Source organism: Oncorhynchus nerka, linkage group LG23 (genome assembly GCF_034236695.1).
Source record: "Oncorhynchus nerka isolate Pitt River linkage group LG23, Oner_Uvic_2.0, whole genome shotgun sequence".
In the NCBI taxonomy this organism is placed as follows: Eukaryota; Metazoa; Chordata; class Actinopteri; order Salmoniformes; family Salmonidae; genus Oncorhynchus; species Oncorhynchus nerka.
The window spans coordinates 56,951,687-56,972,483 of NC_088418.1; the positions used below are offsets into that span (position 1 = coordinate 56,951,687).

The following is a 20,797-nucleotide window of genomic DNA, read 5'->3' on the forward strand; positions in this document are numbered from 1 at the left end:
AGAGTGGGAGACATAACGGGAGAGAGAGAGAGGGGGAAGACAGAGTGGGAGACAGCGGGGGAAGACAGAGTGGGAGACATAACGGGAGAGAGAGAGAGAGGGAAGACAGAGTGGGAGACAGCGGGGGAAGACAGAGTGGGAGACAGCGGGGGAAGACAGAGTGGGAGACATAACGGGAGAGAGAGAGAGAGAGAGAGGGGGGGAAGACAGAGTGGGAGACATAACGGGAGAGAGAGAGAGAGAGAGAGAGAGGGGGAAGACAGAGTGGGAGACAGCGGGGGAAGACAGAGTGGGAGACAGCGGGGGAAGACAGAGTGGGAGACATAACGGGAGAGAGAGAGAGGGGAAGACAGAGTGGGAGACATAACGGGAGAGAGAGAGAGAGGGAAGACAGAGTGGGAGACAGCGGGGGAAGACAGAGTGGGAGACAGCGGGGGAAGACAGTGTGGGAGACATAACGGGAGAGAGAGAGAGAGAGAGAGAGAGAGAGGGGAAGACAGAGTGGGAGACATAACGGGAGAGAGAGAGAGAGAGAGAGGGGGGAAGACAGAGTGGGAGACAGCGGGGGAAGACAGAGTGGGAGACATAACGGGAGAGAGAGAGGGGGAAGACAGAGTGGGAGACATAACGGGAGAGAGAGAGGGGGAAGACAGAGTGGGAGACATAACGGGAGAGAGAGAGGGGGAAGACAGAGTGGGAGACATAACGGGAGAGAGAGAGGGGAAGACAGAGTGGGAGACATAACGGGAGAGAGAGAGGGGAAGACAGAGTGGGAGACATAACGGGAGAGAGAGAGGGGGAAGACAGAGTGGGAGACATAACGGGAGAGAGAGAGGGAAGACAGAGTGGGAGACATAACGGGAGAGAGAGAGGGAAGACAGAGTGGGAGACATAACGGAGAGAGAAGAGGGGGAAGACAGAGTGGGAAACATAACGGGAGAGAGAGAGGGAAGACAGAGTGGGAGACATAACGGGAGAGAGAGAGGGAAGACAGAGTGGGAGACATAACGGGAGAGAGAGAGAGGGAAGACAGAGTGGGAGACATAACGGGAGAGAGAGAGGGGGAAGACAGAGTGGGAGACATAACGGGAGAGAGAGAGAGGGAAGACAGAGTGGGAGACATAACGGGAGAGAGAGAGAGGGAAGACAGAGTGGGAGACATAACGGGAGAGAGAGAGAGAGAGAGAGAGGGGGAAGACAGAGTGGGAGACATAACGGGAGAGAGAGAGAGAGAGAGAGGGGGAAGACAGAGTGGGAGACAGCGGGGGAAGACAGAGTGGGAGACATAACGGGAGAGAGAGAGAGGGAAGACAGAGTGGGAGACATAACGGGAGAGAGAGAGGGGGAAGACAGAGTGGGAGACATAACGGGAGAGAGAGAGGGAAGACAGAGTGGGAGACATAACGGGAGAGAGAGAGGGAAGACAGAGTGGGAGACAGCGGGGGAAGACAGAGTGGGAGACATAACGGGAGAGAGAGAGAGGGAAGACAGAGTGGGAGACATAACGGGAGAGAGGGGGAAGACAGAGTGGGAGACATAACGGGAGAGAGAGAGAGGGGGAAGACAGAGTGGGAGACATAACGGGAGAGAGAGAGAGGGAAGACAGAGTGGGAGACATAACGGGAGAGAGAGAGAGGGAAGACAGAGTGGGAGACATAACGGGAGAGAGAGAGAGGGAAGACAGAGTGGGAGACATAACGTGAGAGAGAGAGAGGAAGACAGAGTGGGAGACATAACGGGAGAGAGAGAGAGGAAGACAGAGTGGGAGACATAACGGGAGAGAGAGAGGGGGAAGACAGAGTGGGAGACATAACGGGAGAGAGAGAGGGAAGACAGAGTGGGAGACATAACGGGAGAGAGAGAGGGAAGACAGAGTGGGAGACAGCGGGGGAAGACAGAGTGGGAGACATAACGGGAGAGAGAGAGAGGGAAGACAGAGTGGGAGACATAACGGGAGAGAGAGAGGGGGAAGACAGAGTGGGAGACATAACGGGAGAGAGAGAGAGGGAAGACAGAGTGGGAGACAGCGGGGGAAGACAGAGTGGGAGACATAACGGGAGAGAGAGAGAGGGAAGACAGAGTGGGAGACATAACGGGAGAGAGAGAGGGAAGACAGAGTGGGAGACATAACGGGAGAGAGAGAGAGAGAGAGAGGGGGAAGACAGAGTGGGAGACATAACGGGAGAGAGAGAGGGGGAAGACAGAGTGGGAGACAGCGGGGGAAGACAGAGTGGGAGACATAACGGGAGAGAGAGAGAGGGAAGACAGAGTGGGAGACATAACGGGAGAGAGAGAGGGGGAAGACAGAGTGGGAGACATAACGGGAGAGAGAGAGGGAAGACAGAGTGGGAGACATAACGGGAGAGAGAGAGGGAAGACAGAGTGGGAGACATAACGGGAGAGAGAGAGGGAAGACAGAGTGGGAGACAGCGGGGGAAGACAGAGTGGGAGACATAACGGGAGAGAGAGAGGAAGACAGAGTGGGAGACAGCGGGGAAGACAGAGTGGGAGACATAACGGGAGAGAGAGAGAGGGAAGACAGAGTGGGAGACATAACGGGAGAGAGGGGAAAGACAGAGTGGGAGACATAACGGGAGAGAGAGAGGGAAGACAGAGTGGGAGAGAGACATAACGGGAGAGAGAGAGGGAAGACAGAGTGGGAGACAGCGGGGGAAGACAGAGTGGGAGACATAACGGGAGAGAGGGAAGACAGAGTGGGAGACATAACGGGAGAGAGAGAGGGGGAAGACAGAGTGGGAGACATAACGGGAGAGAGAGAGAGGGAAGACAGAGTGGGAGACAGCGGGGGAAGACAGAGTGGGAGACATAACGGAGAGAGAGAGAGGAAGACAGAGTGGGAGACATAACGGGAGAGAGAGAGGGGGGAAGACAGAGTGGGAGACATAACGGGAGAGAGAGAGAGGGAAGACAGAGTGGGAGACATAACGGGAGAGAGAGAGGGGGAAGACAGAGTGGGAGACATAACGGGAGAGAGAGAGAGGGAAGACAGAGTGGGAGACATAACGGGAGAGAGAGAGAGGGAAGACAGAGTGGGAGACATAACGGGAGAGAGAGAGGGGGAAGACAGAGTGGGAGACATAACGGGAGAGAGAGAGAGGGAAGACAGAGTGGGAGACATAACGGGAGAGAGAGAGAGGGAAGACAGAGTGGGAGACATAACGGGAGAGAGAGAGAGAGGGAAGACAGAGTGGGAGACATAACGGGAGAGAGAGAGAGGGGGAAGACAGAGTGGGAGACATAACGGGAGAGAGAGAGGGGGAAGACAGAGTGGGAGACATAACGGGAGAGAGAGGGGAAGACAGAGTGGGAGACATAACGGGAGAGAGAGAGGGGAAGACAGAGTGGGAGACATAACGGGAGAGAGAGAGAGGGAAGACAGAGTGGGAGACATAACGGGAGAGAGAGAGGGGAAGACAGAGTGGGAGACATAACGGGAGAGAGAGAGAGGGAAGAGAGGGGAGACATAACAGAGTGGCAGACATCACGGGAGAGAGAGAGAGAGAGAGAGAGAGAGAGAGAGAGAGAGAGAGCGAGAGAGAGAGAGAGAGAGAGGGAAGACAGAGTGGGAGACATAACGGGAGAGAGAGATAGAGAGAGGGAAGACAGAGTGGGAGACATAACGGGAGAGAGTGAGGGGGAAGACAGAGTGGGAGACATAACGGGAGAGAGAGAGAGGGAAGACAGAGTGGGAGACATAACGGGAGAGAGAGAGGGGGAAGACAGAGTTGGAGACATAACGGGAGAGAGAGAGGGGGAAGACAGAGTGGGAGACATAACGGGAGAGAGAGAGGGGGAAGACAGAGTGGGAGACATAACGGGAGAGAGAGAGGGGGAAGACAGAGTGGGAGACATAACGGGAGAGAGAGAGAGGGAAGACAGAGTGGGAGACATAACGGGAGAGAGAGAGAGAGGAAGACAGAGTGGGAGACATAACGGGAGAGAGAGAGAGGAAGACAGAGTGGGAGACATAACGGGAGAGAGAGAGAGGGAAGACAGAGTGGGAGACATAACGGGAGAGAGAGAGGGGGAAGACAGAGTGGGAGACATAACGGGAGAGAGAGAGGGAAAGACAGAGTGGGAGACATAACGGGAGAGAGAGGGGGAAGACAGAGTGGGAGACATAACGGGAGAGAGAGAGAGGGAAGACAGAGTGGGAGACATAACGGGAGAGAGAGAGAGGGAAGACAGAGTGGGAGACATAACGGGAGAGAGAGAGAGGGAAGACAGAGTGGGAGACATAACGGGAGAGAGAGAGGGGGAAGACAGAGTGGGAGACATAACGGGAGAGAGAGAGAGGGAAGACAGAGTGGGAGACAGCGGGGGAAGACAGAGTGGGAGACATAACGGGAGAGAGAGGGGAAGACAGAGTGGGAGACATAACGGGAGAGAGAGAGAGGGAAGACAGAGTGGGAGACAGCGGGGAAGACAGAGTGGGAGACATAACGGGAGAGAGAGAGAGGGGAAGACAGAGTGGGAGACATAACGGGAGAGAGAGAGGGGGAAGACAGAGTGGGAGACATAGTGGGAGAGAGAGAGAGGGGAAGACAGAGTGGGAGACATAACGGGAGAGAGAGAGGGGAAGACAGAGTGGGAGACATAACGGGAGAGAGAGAGAGGGAAGACAGAGTGGGAGACATAACGGGAGAGAGAGAGGGGAAGACAGAGTGGGAGACATAACGGGAGAGAGAGAGAGGGAAGACTGAGTGGGAGACATAACGGGAGAGAGAGAGAGAGGGAAGACAGAGTGGGAGACATAACGGGAGAGAGAGAGGGAAGACAGAGTGGGAGACATAACGGGAGAGAGAGAGAGGGGGAAGACAGAGTGGGAGACATAACGGGAGAGAGAGAGAGGGAAGACAGAGTGGGAGACATAACGGGAGAGAGAAGACAGAGTGGAAGACAGAGAGAGGAAGACAGAACGGGAGAGAGAGAGAGGGGAAGACAGAGTGGGAGACATAACGGGAGAGAGAGAGAGGGGAAGACAGAGTGGGAGACATAACGGGAGAGAGAGAGGGGGAAGACAGAGTGGGAGACATAACGGGAGAGAGAGAGAGGGAAGACAGAGTGGGAGACAGCGGGGGAAGACAGAGTGGGAGACATAACGGGAGGAGAGAGAGAGAGAGAGAGAGAGAGAGAGAGAGAGAGAGAGAGAGAGGTAGTCCTAGGACCGTGCCCCAGGACTACCTGACATGATGACTCCTTGCTGTCCCCAGTCCACCTGACTGTGCTGCTGCTCCAGTTTCAACTGTTCTGCCTTATTATTATTCGACCATGCTGGTCATTTATGAACATTTGAACATCTTGGCCATGTTCTGTTATAATCTCTACCCGGCACAGCCAGAAGAGGACTGGCCACCCCACATAGCCTGGTTCCTCTCTAGGTTTCTTCCTAGGTTTTGGCCTTTCTAGGGAGTTTTTCCTAGCCACCGTGCTTTTACACCTGCATTGCTTGCTGTTTGGGGTTTTAGGCTGGGTTTCTGTACAGCACTTTGAGATATCAGCTGATGTACGAAGGGCTATATAAATAAATTTGATTTGATTTGATTTGAGAAAGAGAGAGAGAGAGAGAGAGAGAGGGGACAGAGTGGGAGACAGCGGGGGAAGACAGAGTGGGAGACATAACAAGAGATTCAGTGAATAAACTCAAAGTGAAAGGGAGAGAGAGGGAGATAGACGAGAGAGAGAGAGAGAGAGAGAGAGAGAGAGAGCCAGATGAGAGAGAGAGAGAGAGAGAGAGAGAGAGAGAGAGAGAGAGAGGGGAGATAGACGAGAGAGAGAGAGAGAGAGAGAGAGAGAGAGAGCGAGAGAGAGAGACAGACAGACAGACAGACGAGAGAGAGAGAGAGAGAGGGAGACAGACGAGAGAGAGAGAGAGAGAGAGAGAGATAGACGAGAGAGAGAGGGAGATAGACGAGAGAGAGAGAGAGAGATAGACGAGAGAGAGAGAGAGGGAGACAGACGAGAGAGAGAGAGAGAGAGGAGATAGACGAGAGAGAGATAGACGAGAGAGAGAGAGAGAGAGAGAGAGACAGACAGACAGACAGACAGACAGACAGACAGACAGACAGACAGACAGACAGACAGACAGAGAGAGAGACACAAGAGATAGAGAGACGAGAGAGATATAGTGTGTGAAAGGGGCTTCAGGGTTGGAGAGATCGAGGATTCTGCTTCAGAGTCCCGCGCTATCAATGCCGGAGATCACTCAAAAGCACATTGCCAAATGGAGAAAACTGAGAGAGAGATTTTTCATCCAGAAGGATGCAAAAACATCCTATTCCTCACCTCATGGTCATAGGCTGTATCTCTTCTGCAATACTATATTACTGCATAGCCTCTTCTTTCCCCATCTGTCTCCTTTCTCTTCCTGTCTTAGTCACACCATCTAAATTATACTCGCTCTCCTTCCCCTCTGCCGCCTGTGTATGTGTGTGTGTTTGTGTCTGTGTGTGTAGTGTCCATTCTGTGGTGGTGCATAGCTCCCTACTCCCAGTGGGGGATAAAGAGGTCTCTGTTAACCACCCTACCCACTCCCCCAGTCCCTCTATAGGGGCTAAAAGTAGCACCATCTCCACACAGGTCAGGTAACAGAACACGGTTATAAAGACACTGTACACATCTACAAGTGTCAGACAAGGACCCCAAATAAACCACTGTCCTCAGTGACTGATGACTATTCATATATAATGGTATACGGCAACACCCATCCTTTCAGCTCTCGGATCAAAACACTGAAGATATTGCAAACCGCCATCAGACGATGAATAGATGCTAATGATTTGGACCCAAAAAGGAATTCAAAGGTTTTACGGGAGAGAGAGTTGAGTGACTTTGAGAGAGCGAGAGAAGAGAGACACTTACCGTCCTCTTTGCATTCTTCTGGTGGCTTCGCCTTCTTCGCCAGCCGCGGGTCCAGCCACGACGTCGTCTTGGTGTTGTGGCTTGACGAGAGAGAAAAGGAGAGACAGTGACAGGAAGAGAGAGAGCCAGTGAGGGAGGAGATTCTCAATTCAGCATCATTTAAGAGAAAAAGAGATGTTCCCCTGTGTGCCCACCCTCTAAACTAGCTGGCGAGAAGAAAAACCCCTTTAGGTTAACAAAATGGCAATCGATACTTTTAATTTGCACACTGTTTCTCATTAGTGAAGGGAAGGATGGAGGGATGGCGGGCGAAGGGGAGAGGTGTGAGTGATAGAGCTGAACAGCTGTGGGCTTGGCAGGATCAACACTGCAGGCTGTAAAACTGGACTGTGATCAGATGAGAGGCGGTGCCAAGGAAACTTCAATGGATCTCTTTATGGCATCTGAGGACATAATGCCCTCCCTTGAAGACGATGACAGGACAAGAGGGCGGAGGGAGGGAAACGTGGCTACAGGAAAGTGGGATTATCCCCGAATCTATCTATCTATCTATCTATCTATCTCTCTCTCTCTCTCTCTGGATAAACAAATTGATGTAATCTGGAGACAAATCAAAGGGAGCCATCCCGTTGGCATCTGGTACCGCCTTGGCACCGCATCATTTACTTTTCCCAAAACGTACAGCTACAAATTGGGCGGCTAAACGTGTTAGCACACAACGTTCCAGAATGATTCATCTAGATGTAGGAACACACAGGGCCTGGGTGGGTGAGACATACGGAGACCTAGTCTGGTCTGCAGTGGCTGGAATTAACAGTCTGCCTCTGTGGAGGAGAGGATACACAAGAAGTATTTGACTGGCTGGCTGACCGACTGGCTAACTGACCGGCTGGCAGACAACTACATTAAAACGAACCCTGCTGGATGTTTTCTCTGCTACTTTATTATACGACACAATGAAAGGCAGTCCTCTGGGAATCGGATGATGTTTCTGTCACATAAATTCGAACGATTGTTAATTTCCAAAAGGATTCTGTAATAACCTGCCTATTGACTGATGTACATACACAGACAGGCACATACACACACAGTCAGAAGACATTTAAATATTTTTCAAAAGGAAGAGAAAGACAACTCACCTCTACAATTATATTGTAGCAGTAAAAATGGAACAGACCTGTTGTAAAATACCTCCAATACAGCCACACGGAACAATAGAATTCATTACAGTGGGAGTGATTGTGTGTGTGTGTGTGTGTGTGTGCGCGCGTTTGAAAGCTGCTTAAAATGCTTGGGCAACTTTTACCTTCTATTCTCCCTGGCGAAACATTGCATGGACAAGAACCTCTAAATCTCATTACAACAACAGTCAACTATTTGGCTGCTGTTGGCTGTATGTGTGTGTGTGTGTGTGTGTGTGTGTGTGTGCGTTGGGATAATTTGACACCGTTCTCTTCAGCGCAGACACTTACTCGATAAAGTACACCTCTCCCTTCTCTGTGTAGGCCATCTCCCAGTTGCCTGGCAGGGGGCCAAGCTCACTCTCATCATTCTCATCTGGTTTGGGGGGTGACTTGGTTAGCTCGCCCCCCTCCTCCTGGGGGACCTCGTTGTTAGGGGTGGTGGGGGTCTCGGTGGGGGGACAGGTCTGGGGGGACGTCCCCGAGGAGACATCTGTACTCTTGTCTTCATGTTCGCTGGACTCTGAGAAGGAGAAGAGAATTACAGGTGAGTCAGAGCTGACATTACTACTGGAGGAACAGGGGAGGGAAGAGAAGAGGAGGGAAGGTGAGAGGGAGAGGGGAGGAGGGAAGGGGAGAGGGGAAGAGGGAAGGGGAGAGGGGAGGAGGGAAGGGGAGAGGGGAGGAGGTAGCAGGGAGAAGGGGCAGTGTGATTGAGTGCCAAGGAAAAAGAGATGGAATGGGATAAAAAGAAAGATAGAGAGGATTTCAAATGGGGAGAGGGTGGCAGTTACACAGGGACAGAAATAGAGAGATAGATAGATATATAGAGCGAGAGAGAGAGTAAGGATACCGAGCAGAGAGAGATGGACGGTGATTGAAAGAGAGAGGGAAATAGACATAGAGAGCAGAGTAAGAGAGGTGGCAGGCAGAGGAGATTGAGAGAGAGTGGAGGAGCTGATGATATGTCCTAGTTTGAGTTGTGGCACTTGGTTGGGCCGTCCCAGAGGACAGCCACAGCAGGCAGGGAGGGAGAGTTAATCTATGAGCTATCTACTCACATCACACTGTTCTCTCTCTCTCTCTCTCTCTCTCTCTCTCATAGTTGAAGTGTACCTATGATGAAAATTACAGGCCTCTCTCATCTTTTTAAGTGGGAGAACTTGCACAATTGGTGGCTGACAAAATACTTTTTTGCCCCATTGTATAATGTAAAGCCATTCTCTAAAGGTCTCAAAAGGTTTTACTAAATAACTACCGTAACAATGTCATTTATTTTTACATTAACAAATGTAAGTCAAAATGAATGATACTATGTTGTTTCATGGCTTACATAGGGTTTCTCTGTTCTTATATTAAGTTAGACAGCCAGCATCTTTGCTCCTAGTTGAGAGTAATGACTGTGATGTGGCTTGCATTGATCCAGTAAATCTGCTTAGTGGAACCCCATGCTTGATTTGATCAGACCTCCAGGCGATGTTTCTCTGTGTCGGTGCGGGGGGTGGAATCTAGCCTCTGGCCATGTGACGTAGTCTAACTGTACTGTGGTCTGACCTAGTGACTGGGAGATTGGATACAGTGTAAGGCTGTTGTCTCTGAACACTATCAGTCCTGTTACATGGGATGCTTGGGGGATGTACTCATGCTATTTACAGGCACTAGAACTCTCCAGTTTTTCATTTAGACTATCTATGATGATGATGCTGATGATCTGAGCTCCCTGGGAAGAGCTCCCTGTAGGCAGTAGGGACTTGTATCCATCCTTTATTATGTTATTGTATGGGCCTGACTGAGAGCTGGTTGCTATGATGTAACCTAGACGATAGACTGTTGCTATGTTGTCTGATCAGATCCCAGGGGTCGGTGCTATCTCATTTCAGCGGTGAACTTGTTGTCATGACGAGGATCTATAGTTGCACATCAACACTATGTCTGCGTTGGAACCTAACCTGGGGTGATGCCATTGCCGTTGCCATTGACAACGAGTCTCTCCTCCTCCTCATCCTCGGGTGGCTCGATGCCGGCCTTTTCCATGTTGCTGACCGACTTGTTCCGTTTCCTCTTCCCCTTGGAGCTGGGTCGTGCGCCCGGCAGGAGCTGATCTGTTACATTTAGCAGCAGAGGGCTGGGCTCGCACGGGGGCTTGGGGGTACCGTAATAGTTCTCTATAGAAGGAAGGAAGGAATACTTCTCATTAATGATCATTTTATATACTTAGTCAGTCATACACACCATGATATACTTAGGTGCTGGTGGGTGAGGTTAAAGAATCAAAATGGCCAATGTGACAGACTGATGGTTGAACTAAGGTCTCTCCATGAGACTGTGTTAGCCCCGATGAGACTGTGTTAGCCCCCCATGAGACTGTGTTAGCCCCATGAGATTGTGTTAGCCCCCTTGAGACTGTGTTAGCCCCCCATGAGACTGCGTTAGCCCCCCATGAGACTGTGTTAGCCCCCCATGAGACTGTGGTAGCCCCCTTGAGACTGTGGTAGCCCCCTTGAGACTGCGTTAGCCCCCCATGAGACTGTGTTAGTCCCCCATAAGACTGTGTTAGCCCCCATGAGACTGTGTTAGCCCCCATGAGACTGTGTTAGTCCCCCATGAGACTGTGTTAGCATCATGAGAATGTGTTAGCCCCCATGAGACTGTGTTAGGCCCCCATGAGACTGTGTTAGCCCCCATGAGACAGTGTTAGCCCCATGAGACTGTGTTAGCCCCCATGAGACTGTGTAAGTCCTCCATTAGACTGTGTTAGTCCCCCATTACACTGTGTTAGCATCATGAGAATGTGTTAGCCCCCATGAGAATGTGTTAGGCCCCCATGAGACTGTGTTAGCCCCCATGAGACTGTGTTAGCCCCCATGAGACTGTGTTAGCCCCCATGAGAATGTGTTAGCCCCCATGAGACTGTGTAAGTCCCCCATTAGACTGTGTTAGTCCCCCATTACACTGTGTTAGCCCCATGAGACTGTGTTAGCCCCCATGAGAATGTGTTAGCCCCCATTACACTGTGTAAACACCCCATAAGACTGTGTTAGCCCCCATTGAGACTGTGTTAGCCCCCATTGAGACTGTGTTAGCCCCCATAAGACTGTGTTAGTCCCCCATGAGACTGTGTTAGCCCCATGAGACTGTGTTAGCCCCCCACGAGACTGTGTTACCCCCATGAGACTGTGTTAGCCCCCATTACACTGTGTAAACACCCCATGAGACTGTTAGCCCCCATAAGACTGTGTTAGTCCCCCATGAGACTATGTTAGCCCCATGAGACTGTGTTAGCCCCCATGAGACTGTGTTAGCCCCCATTGAGACTGTGTTAGCCCCCATAAGACTGTGTTAGTCCCCCATGAGACTGTGTTAGCCCCCCATGAGACTGTGTTACCCCCATGAGACTGTGATAGACCCCCATGAGACTGTGTTAGCCCCCCATGAGACTGTGTTAGCCCCATGAGACTGTGTTAGCCCCCATGAGAATGTGTTAGCCCTCCATGAGACTGTGTAAGTCCCACATGAGACTGTGTTAGCCCCCCATTAGACTGTGTTAGCCCCCCATGAGACTGTGTTAGCCCCATGAGACTGTTAGCCCCCATAAGACTGTGTTAGTCCCCCATTACACTGTGTAAACACCCCATAAGACTGTGTTAGCCCCCATTGAGACTGTGTTAGCCCCCATTGAGACTGTGTTAGTCCCCCATGAGACTGTGTTAGCCCCATGAGACTGTGTTAGCCCCCCACGAGAGTGTGTTACCCCCATGAGACTGTGTTAGCCCCCCATGAGACTGTGTTAGCCCCCCATGAGACTGTGTTAGCCCCATGAGACTGTGTTAGCCCCCATGAGAATGTGTTAGCCCTCCATGAGACTGTGTAAGTCCCCCATGATACTGTGTTAGCCCCCCATTAGACTGTGTTAGCCCCATCAGACGGTTAGCCCCCATAAGACTGTGTTAGTCCCCCATGAGACTGTGTTAGCCCCCCATTACACTGTGTAAACACCCCATAAGACTGTGTTAGCCCCCATTGAGACTGTGTTAGCCCCCATGAGACTGTGTTAGCCCCCATGAGACTGTGTTAGTCCCCCATGAGACTGTGTTAGCCCCCATTACACTGTGTTAGCCCCCATGAGACTGTGTTACCCCATGAGACTGTTAGCCCCCATGAGACTGTGTTAGTCCCCCATGAGACTGTGTTAGCCCCATGAGACTGTGTTATCCCCCATGAGACTGTGTTACCCCCATGAGACTGTGATAGCCAACCATGAGACTGTGGTAGCCCCCATGAGACTGTGTTAGCCCCATGAGACTGTTAGCCCCCATAAGACTGTGTTAGTCCCCCATGAGACTGTGTTAGCCCCATGAGACTGTGTTAGCCCCCTATGAGACTGTGTTACCCCCATGAGACTGTAATAGCCCCCATGAGACTGTGTTAGCCCCCATGAGACTGTGTTACCCCCATGAGACTGTGATAGCCCCCATGAGACTGTGATAGCCCTCCATGAGACTGTGTTACCCCCATGAGACTGTGCTACCCCCATGAGACTGTGATAGCCAACCATGAGACTGTGTTATCCCCCCATAAGACTGTGTTAGTCCACATAAGACTGTGTTAGCCCCCATGAGACTGTGTTAGCCCCATTGAGACTGTGTTAGCCCCCATGAGACTGTGTTAGCCCGATGTGACTGTTTGAGCCCCCATGAGACTGTTAGCCCCCATGAGACTGTGTTAGTCCCCCATGAGACTGTGTTAGCTCCATGAGACTGTGTTAGCCCCCCATGAGACTGTGTTACCCCCATGAGACTGTGATAGCCAATCATGAGACTGTGATAGCCCCCATGAGACTGTGTTAGCCCCCCATGAGACTGTGTTACCCCCATGAGACTGTGTTAGCCCCCCATGAGACTGTGTTAGCCCCCATTACACTGTGTTAGCCCCCCATGAGACTGTGTTAGCCCGATGAGACTGTTTGAGCCCCCATGAGACTGTTAGTCCCCCATGAGACTGTGTTAGTCCCCCATGAGACTGTGTTAGCCCCATGAGACTGTGTTAGCCCCATGATACTGTTTGCCCTCATAAGACTGTGTTAGTACCAAATGAGACTGTGTTAGTCCCCCATGAGACTGTGTTAGCCCCATGAGACTGTGTTAGCCCCCATGAGACTGTGTTAGCCCCCATGAGACTGTGTTAGCCCGATGAGACTGTTTGAGCCCCCATGAGACTGTTAGCCCCCATGAGACTGTGTTAGTCCCCCATGAGACTGTGTTAGCTCCATGAGACTGTGTTAGCCCCCATGAGACTGTGTTACCGCCATGACACTGTGATAGCCAACCATGAGACTGTAATAGCCCCCATGAGACTGTGTTAGCCCCACATGAGACTGTGTTAGCCCCATGAGACTGTGTTAGCCCCCATAAGACTGTGTTAGCCCCCATGAGACTGTGTTAGTCCCCCATGAGACTGTGTTAGCCCCCATTACACTGTGTTAGCCCCCATGAGACTGTGTTAGCCCGATGAGACTGTGTTAGCCCCATGAGACTGTTTGCCCCCATAAGACTGTGTTAGTCCCCAATGAGACTGTGTTAGTCCCCCATGAGACTGTGTTAGCCCCATGAGACTGTGTTAGCCCCCATGAGACAGTGTTAGCCCCATGAGACTGTGTTAGCCCCCATGAGACTGTGTAAGTCCTCCATTAGACTGTGTTAGTCCCCCATTACACTGTGTTAGCATCATGAGAATGTGTTAGCCCCCATGAGAATGTGTTAGGCCCCCATGAGACTGTGTTAGCCCCCCATGAGACTGTGTTAGCCCCATGAGACTGTGTTAGCCCCCATGAGAATGTGTTAGCCCCCCCATGAGACTGTGTAAGTCCCCCATTAGACTGTGTTAGTCCCCCATTACACTGTGTTAGCCCCATGAGACTGTGTTAGCCCCCATGAGACTGTGTTAGCCCCCATTACACTGTGTAAACACCCCATAAGACTGTGTTAGCCCCCATTGAGACTGTGTTAGCCCCCATTGAGACTGTGTTAGCCCCCATAAGACTGTGTTAGTCCCCCATGAGACTGTGTTAGCCCCATGAGACTGTGTTAGCCCCACGAGACTGTGTTACCCCCATGAGACTGTGTTAGCCCCCATTACACTGTGTAAACACCCCATGAGACTGTTAGCCCCCATAAGACTGTGTTAGTCCCCCATGAGACTATGTTAGCCCCATGAGACTGTGTTAGCCCCCATGAGACTGTGTTAGCCCCCATTGAGACTGTGTTAGCCCCCATAAGACTGTGTTAGTCCCCCATGAGACTGTGTTAGCCCCCCATGAGACTGTGTTACCCCCATGAGACTGTGATAGACCCCCATGAGACTGTGTTAGCCCCCATGAGACTGTGTTAGCCCCATGAGACTGTGTTAGCCCCCATGAGAATGTGTTAGCCCTCCATGAGACTGTGTAAGTCCCACATGAGACTGTGTTAGCCCCCATTAGACTGTGTTAGCCCCCATGAGACTGTGTTAGCCCCATGAGACTGTTAGCCCCCATAAGACTGTGTTAGTCCCCCATTACACTGTGTAAACACCCCATAAGACTGTGTTAGCCCCCATTGAGACTGTGTTAGCCCCCATTGAGACTGTGTTAGTCCCCCATGAGACTGTGTTAGCCCCATGAGACTGTGTTAGCCCCCACGAGACTGTGTTACCCCCATGAGACTGTGTTAGCCCCCATGAGACTGTGTTAGCCCCCATGAGACTGTGTTAGCCCCATGAGACTGTGTTAGCCCCCATGAGAATGTGTTAGCCCTCCATGAGACTGTGTAAGTCCCCCATGATACTGTGTTAGCCCCCATTAGACTGTGTTAGCCCCATCAGACGGTTAGCCCCCATAAGACTGTGTTAGTCCCCCATGAGACTGTGTTAGCCCCCATTACACTGTGTAAACACCCCATAAGACTGTGTTAGCCCCCATTGAGACTGTGTTAGCCCCCCATGAGACTGTGTTAGCCCCCATGAGACTGTGTTAGTCCCCCATGAGACTGTGTTAGCCCCCATTACACTGTGTTAGCCCCCATGAGACTGTGTTACCCCATGAGACTGTTAGCCCCCATGAGACTGTGTTAGTCCCCCATGAGACTGTGTTAGCCCCATGAGACTGTGTTATCCCCCCATGAGACTGTGTTACCCCCATGAGACTGTGATAGCCAACCATGAGACTGTGGTAGCCCCCCATGAGACTGTGTTAGCCCCATGAGACTGTTAGCCCCCATAAGACTGTGTTAGTCCCCCATGAGACTGTGTTAGCCCCATGAGACTGTGTTAGCCCCCTATGAGACTGTGTTACCCCCATGAGACTGTAATAGCCCCCCATGAGACTGTGTTAGCCCCCCATGAGACTGTGTTACCCCCATGAGACTGTGATAGCCCCCCATGAGACTGTGATAGCCCTCCATGAGACTGTGTTACCCCCATGAGACTGTGCTACCCCCATGAGACTGTGATAGCCAACCATGAGACTGTGTTATCCCCCCATAAGACTGTGTTAGTCCACATAAGACTGTGTTAGCCCCCCATGAGACTGTGTTAGCCCCATTGAGACTGTGTTAGCCCCTCATGAGACTGTGTTAGCCCGATGAGACTGTTTGAGCCCCCATGAGACTGTTAGCCCCCATGAGACTGTGTTAGTCCCCCATGAGACTGTGTTAGCTCCATGAGACTGTGTTAGCCCCCCATGAGACTGTGTTACCCCCATGAGACTGTGATAGCCAATCATGAGACTGTGATAGCCCCCCATGAGACTGTGTTAGCCCCCCATGAGACTGTGTTACCCCCATGAGACTGTGTTAGCCCCCCATGAGACTGTGTTAGCCCCCATTACACTGTGTTAGCCCCCATGAGACTGTGTTAGCCCGATGAGACTGTTTGAGCCCCCATGAGACTGTTAGTCCCCCATGAGACTGTGTTAGTCCCCCATGAGACTGTGTTAGCCCCATGAGACTGTGTTAGCCCCATGATACTGTTTGCCCTCATAAGACTGTGTTAGTACCAAATGAGACTGTGTTAGTCCCCCATGAGACTGTGTTAGCCCCATGAGACTGTGTTAGCCCCCCATGAGACTGTGTTAGCCCCCCATGAGACTGTGTTAGCCCGATGAGACTGTTTGAGCCCCCATGAGACTGTTAGCCCCCATGAGACTGTGTTAGTCCCCCATGAGACTGTGTTAGCTCCATGAGACTGTGTTAGCCCCCCATGAGACTGTGTTACCGCCATGAGACTGTGATAGCCAACCATGAGACTGTAATAGCCCCCCATGAGACTGTGTTAGCCCCACATGAGACTGTGTTAGCCCCATGAGACTGTGTTAGCCCCCATAAGACTGTGTTAGCCCCCATGAGACTGTGTTAGTCCCCCATGAGACTGTGTTAGCCCCCCATTACACTGTGTTAGCCCCCCATGAGACTGTGTTAGCCCGATGAGACTGTGTTAGCCCCATGAGACTGTTTGCCCCCATAAGACTGTGTTAGTCCCAAATGAGACTGTGTTAGTCCCCCATGAGACTGTGTTAGCCCCATGAGACTGTGTTAGCACCCTTGAGACTGTGTTAGTCCCCCATTAAACTGTGTTAGCCCCATGAGACTGTGTTAGCCCCCATGAGAATGTGTTAGCCCCACATGAGACTGTGTAAGTCCCCCATGAGACTGTGTTAGTCCCCCATGAGACTGTGGTAGCCCCATGAGACTGTGTTAGCAGCATGAGACTGTTAGCCCCCATAATACTGTGTTAGTCCCCCATGAGACTGTGTTAGCCCCCCATTACACTGTGTAAACACCCCATGAGACTGTTAGCCCCCATTGAGACTGTGTTAGCCCCATAAGACTGTGTTAGTCCCCCATGAGACTGTGCTAGCCCCCCCATGAGACTGTGTTAGCCCCCATGAGACTGTGTTAGCCCCATGAGACTGTGTTAGTCCCCCACTGAGACTGTGTTAGCCCCCATTACACTGTGTAAACACCCCATAAGACTGTGTTAGCCCCCATTGAGACTGTGTTAGCCCCCCATGAGACTGTGTTAGCCCCCCATGAGAATGTGTTAGCCCCATGAAACTGTGTTAGCCCCACGAGACTGTTAGCCTCCATAAGACTGTGTTAGTCCCCCATGAGACTGTGTTAGCCCCCATTACACTGTGTAAACACCCCATAAGACTGTGTTAGCCCCCATTGAGACTGTGTTAGCCCCCATGAGACTGTGTTAGCCCCCATGAGAATGTGTTAGCCCCATGAAACTGTGTTAGCCCCACGAGACTGTTAGCCCCCATAAGACTGTGTTAGTCCCCAATGAGACTGTGTTAGCCCACCATTACACTGTGTTAGCCCCCCATGAGACTGTGTTAGTCCCCCATGAGACTGTGTTAGCCCCATGAGACTGTGTTAGCCCCATGAGACTGTTGTTAGCCCCCCATGAGACTGTGTTAGTCCCCCATGAGACTGTGTTAGCCCCCATTACACTGTGTTAGCCCCCATGAGACTGTGTTAGCCCCCATGAGACTGTTTGAGCCCCCATGAGACTGTTAGCCCCCATGAGACTGTGTTAGTCCCCATGAGACTGTGTTAGCCCCATGAGACTGTGTTAGCCCCATGATACTGTTTGCCCTCATAAGACTGTGTTAGTACCAAATGAGACTGTGTTAGTCCCCCATGAGACTGTGTTAGCCCCATGAGACTGTGTTAGCCCCCCATGAGACTGTGTTAGCCCCATGAGACTGTGTTAGCCCCCATTGAGACTGTGTTAGCCCCCCATGAGACTGTGTTAGCTCCATGAGACTGTGTTAGCCCCCCATGAGACTGTGTTACCGCCATGAGACTGTGATAGCCAACCATGAGACTGTAATAGCCCCCCATGAGACTGTGTTAGCCCCACATGAGACTGTGTTAGCCCCATGAGACTGTGTTAGCCCCCATAAGACTGTGTTAGCCCCCATGAGACTGTGTTAGTCCCCCATGAGACTGTGTTAGCCCCCCATTACACTGTGTTAGCCCCCCATGAGACTGTGTTAGCCCCATGAGACTGTGTTAGCCCCATGAGACTGTTTGCCCCCATAAGACTGTGTTAGTCCCAAATGAGACTGTGTTAGTCCCCCATGAGACTGTGTTAGCCCCATGAGACTGTGTTAGCACCCATGAGAATGTGTTAGCCCCACATGAGACTGTGTAAGTCCCCCATGAGACTGTGTTAGCCCCATGACACTGTTAGCCCGCATGAGACTGTGTTAGTCCCCCATGAGACTGTGTTAGTCCCCCATGAGACTGTGTTAGTCCCCCATGAGACTGTGTTAGCCCCCCATGAGACTGTGTTAGCCCCATGAGACTGTGTTAGTCCGCATAAGACTGTGTTAGTCCGCATAAGACTGTGTTAGTCCCCCATAAGACTGTGTTAGTCCCCCATGAGACTGTGATAGCCAACCATGAGACTGTGGTAGCCCCCCATGAGACTGTGTTAGCCCCATGAGACTGTGTTAGCCCCCATGAGACTGTGTTACCCCCATGAGACTGTGATAGCCAACCATGAGACTGTGTTATCCCCCATAAGACTGTGTTAGCCCCCATGAGACTGTGTTAGCCCCCCATGAGACTGTGATAGCCAACCATGAGACTGTGGTAGCCCCCATGAGACAGTGTTAGCCCCAATGAGACTGTGTTAGCCCCCATGAGACAGTGTTAGCCCCATGAGACTGTAATAGCCCCCATGAGGCTGTGTTAGCCCCCATGAGACTGTGTTAGCCCCCCATGAGACTGTGTTACCCCCATGAGACTGTGTTACCCCCATGAGACTGTAATATCCCCCCATGAGACTGTGTTAGCCCCCATGAGACTGTGTTACCCCCATGAGACTGTGTTACCCCCATGAGACTGTGATAGCCAACCATGAGACTGTGTTATCCCCCCATAAGACTGTGTTAGCCCCCATGAGACTGTGTTAGCCCCCCATGAGACTGTGATAGCCAACCATGAGACTGTGGTAGCCCCCATGAGACAGTGTTAGCCCCAATTGAGACTGTGTTAGCCCCCATGAGACAGTGTTAGCCCCATGAGACTGTAATAGCCCCCATGAGACTGTGTTAGCCCCCATGAGACTGTGTTTGCCCCCATGAGACTGTGTTAGCCCCCACGAGACTGTGTTAGGCCCCACGAGATTGTGTTAGGCCCCACGAGATTGTGTTAGTCCCCCATAAGACTGTGTTAGTCCGCATAAGACTGTGTTAGTCCCCCATAAGACTGTGTTAGTCCCCCATAATACTGTGTTAGCCCCCATGAGACTGTGTTAGCCCCCATGAGACTGTGTTAGCCCCCATTACACTGTGTTAGCCCCCATGAGACTGTGTTAGCCCGATGAGACTGTGTTAGCCCCATAAGACTGTGTTAGTCCCCATGAGACTGTGTTAGCCCCCCATTACACTGTGTTAGCCCCCATGAGACTGTGTTAGCCCCATGAGACTGTGTTAGCCCCATGACAATGTTAGCCCGCATGAGACTGTGTTAGTCCCCCATTAGACTGTGTTAGTCCCCCATGAGACTGTGTTAGTCCCCCATGAGACTGTGTTAGCCCCCATTACACTGTGTAAACACCCCATAAGACTGTGTTAGCCCCCATTGAGACTGTGTTAGCCCCCATGAGACTGTGTTAGCCCCCATGAGAATGTGTTAGCCCCATGAAACTGTGTTAGCCCCACGAGACTGTTAGCCCCCATAAGACTGTGTTAGTCCCCAATGAGACTGTGTTAGCCCACCATTACACTGTGTTAGCCCCCCATGAGACTGTGTTAGTCCCCCATGAGACTGTGTTAGCCCCATGAGACTGTGTTAGCCCCATGAGACTGTTGTTAGCCCCCATGAGACTGTGTTAGTCCCCCATGAGACTGTGTTAGCCCCCCATTACACTGTGTTAGCCCCCCATGAGACTGTGTTAGCCCGATGAGACTGTTTGAGCCCCCATGAGACTGTTAGCCCCCATGAGACTGTGTTAGTCCCCCATGAGACTGTGTTAGCCCCATGAGACTGTGTTAGCCCCATGATACTGTTTGCCCTCATAAGACTGTGTTAGTACCAAATGAGACTGTGTTAGTCCCCCATGAGACTGTGTTAGCCCCATGAGACTGTGTTAGCCCCCCATGAGACTGTGTTAGCCCCATGAGACTGTGTTAGCCCCCATTGAGACTGTGTTAGCCCCCCATGAGACTGTGTTAGTCCCCCATGAGACTGTGTTACCACCATGAGACTGTGATAGCCAACCATGAGACTGTAATAGCCCCCCATGAGACTGTGTTAGCCCCACATGAGACTGTGTTAGCCCCATGAGACTGTGTTAGCCCCCATAAGACTGTGTTAGCCCCCATGAGACTGTGTTAGTCCCCATGAGACTGTGTTAGCCCCCATTACACTGTGTTAGCCCCCATGAGACTGTGTTAGCCCCCATGAGACTGTGTTAGCCCCATGAGACTGTTTGCCCCCATAAGACTGTGTTAGTCCCAAATGAGACTGTGTTAGTCCCCCATGAGACTGTGTTAGCCCCATGAGACTGTGTTAGCACCCATGAGAATGTGTTAGCCCCACATGAGACTGTGTAAGTCCCCCATGAGACTGTGTTAGCCCCATGACACTGTTAGCCCGCATGAGACTGTGTTAGTCCCCCATGAGACTGTGTTAGTCCCCCATGAGACTGTGTTAGCCCCCCATGAGACTGTGTTAGCCCCATGA

General features: G+C 51.7%; 1 protein-coding gene across 5 annotated transcripts in view; it reads right to left on the minus strand.

The window, feature by feature from the left end:
* Window positions 1–20,797, minus strand: part of LOC115119208 (membrane-associated guanylate kinase, WW and PDZ domain-containing protein 2-like) — a 385,811-nt gene that overhangs the window by 77,524 nt on the left and 287,490 nt on the right. For all 5 annotated transcript variants that reach the window (XM_065008344.1, XM_065008343.1, XM_065008345.1 and 2 more), the window contains 3 exons: window positions 10,013–10,228; window positions 8,355–8,586; window positions 6,883–6,962 (listed from right to left, as the gene is read on the minus strand). In XM_065008344.1, coding sequence (XP_064864416.1) covers window positions 6,883–6,962; window positions 8,355–8,586; window positions 10,013–10,228 — 528 coding nt within the window. The remainder of the gene's footprint in view (window positions 1–6,882; window positions 6,963–8,354; window positions 8,587–10,012; window positions 10,229–20,797) is intronic.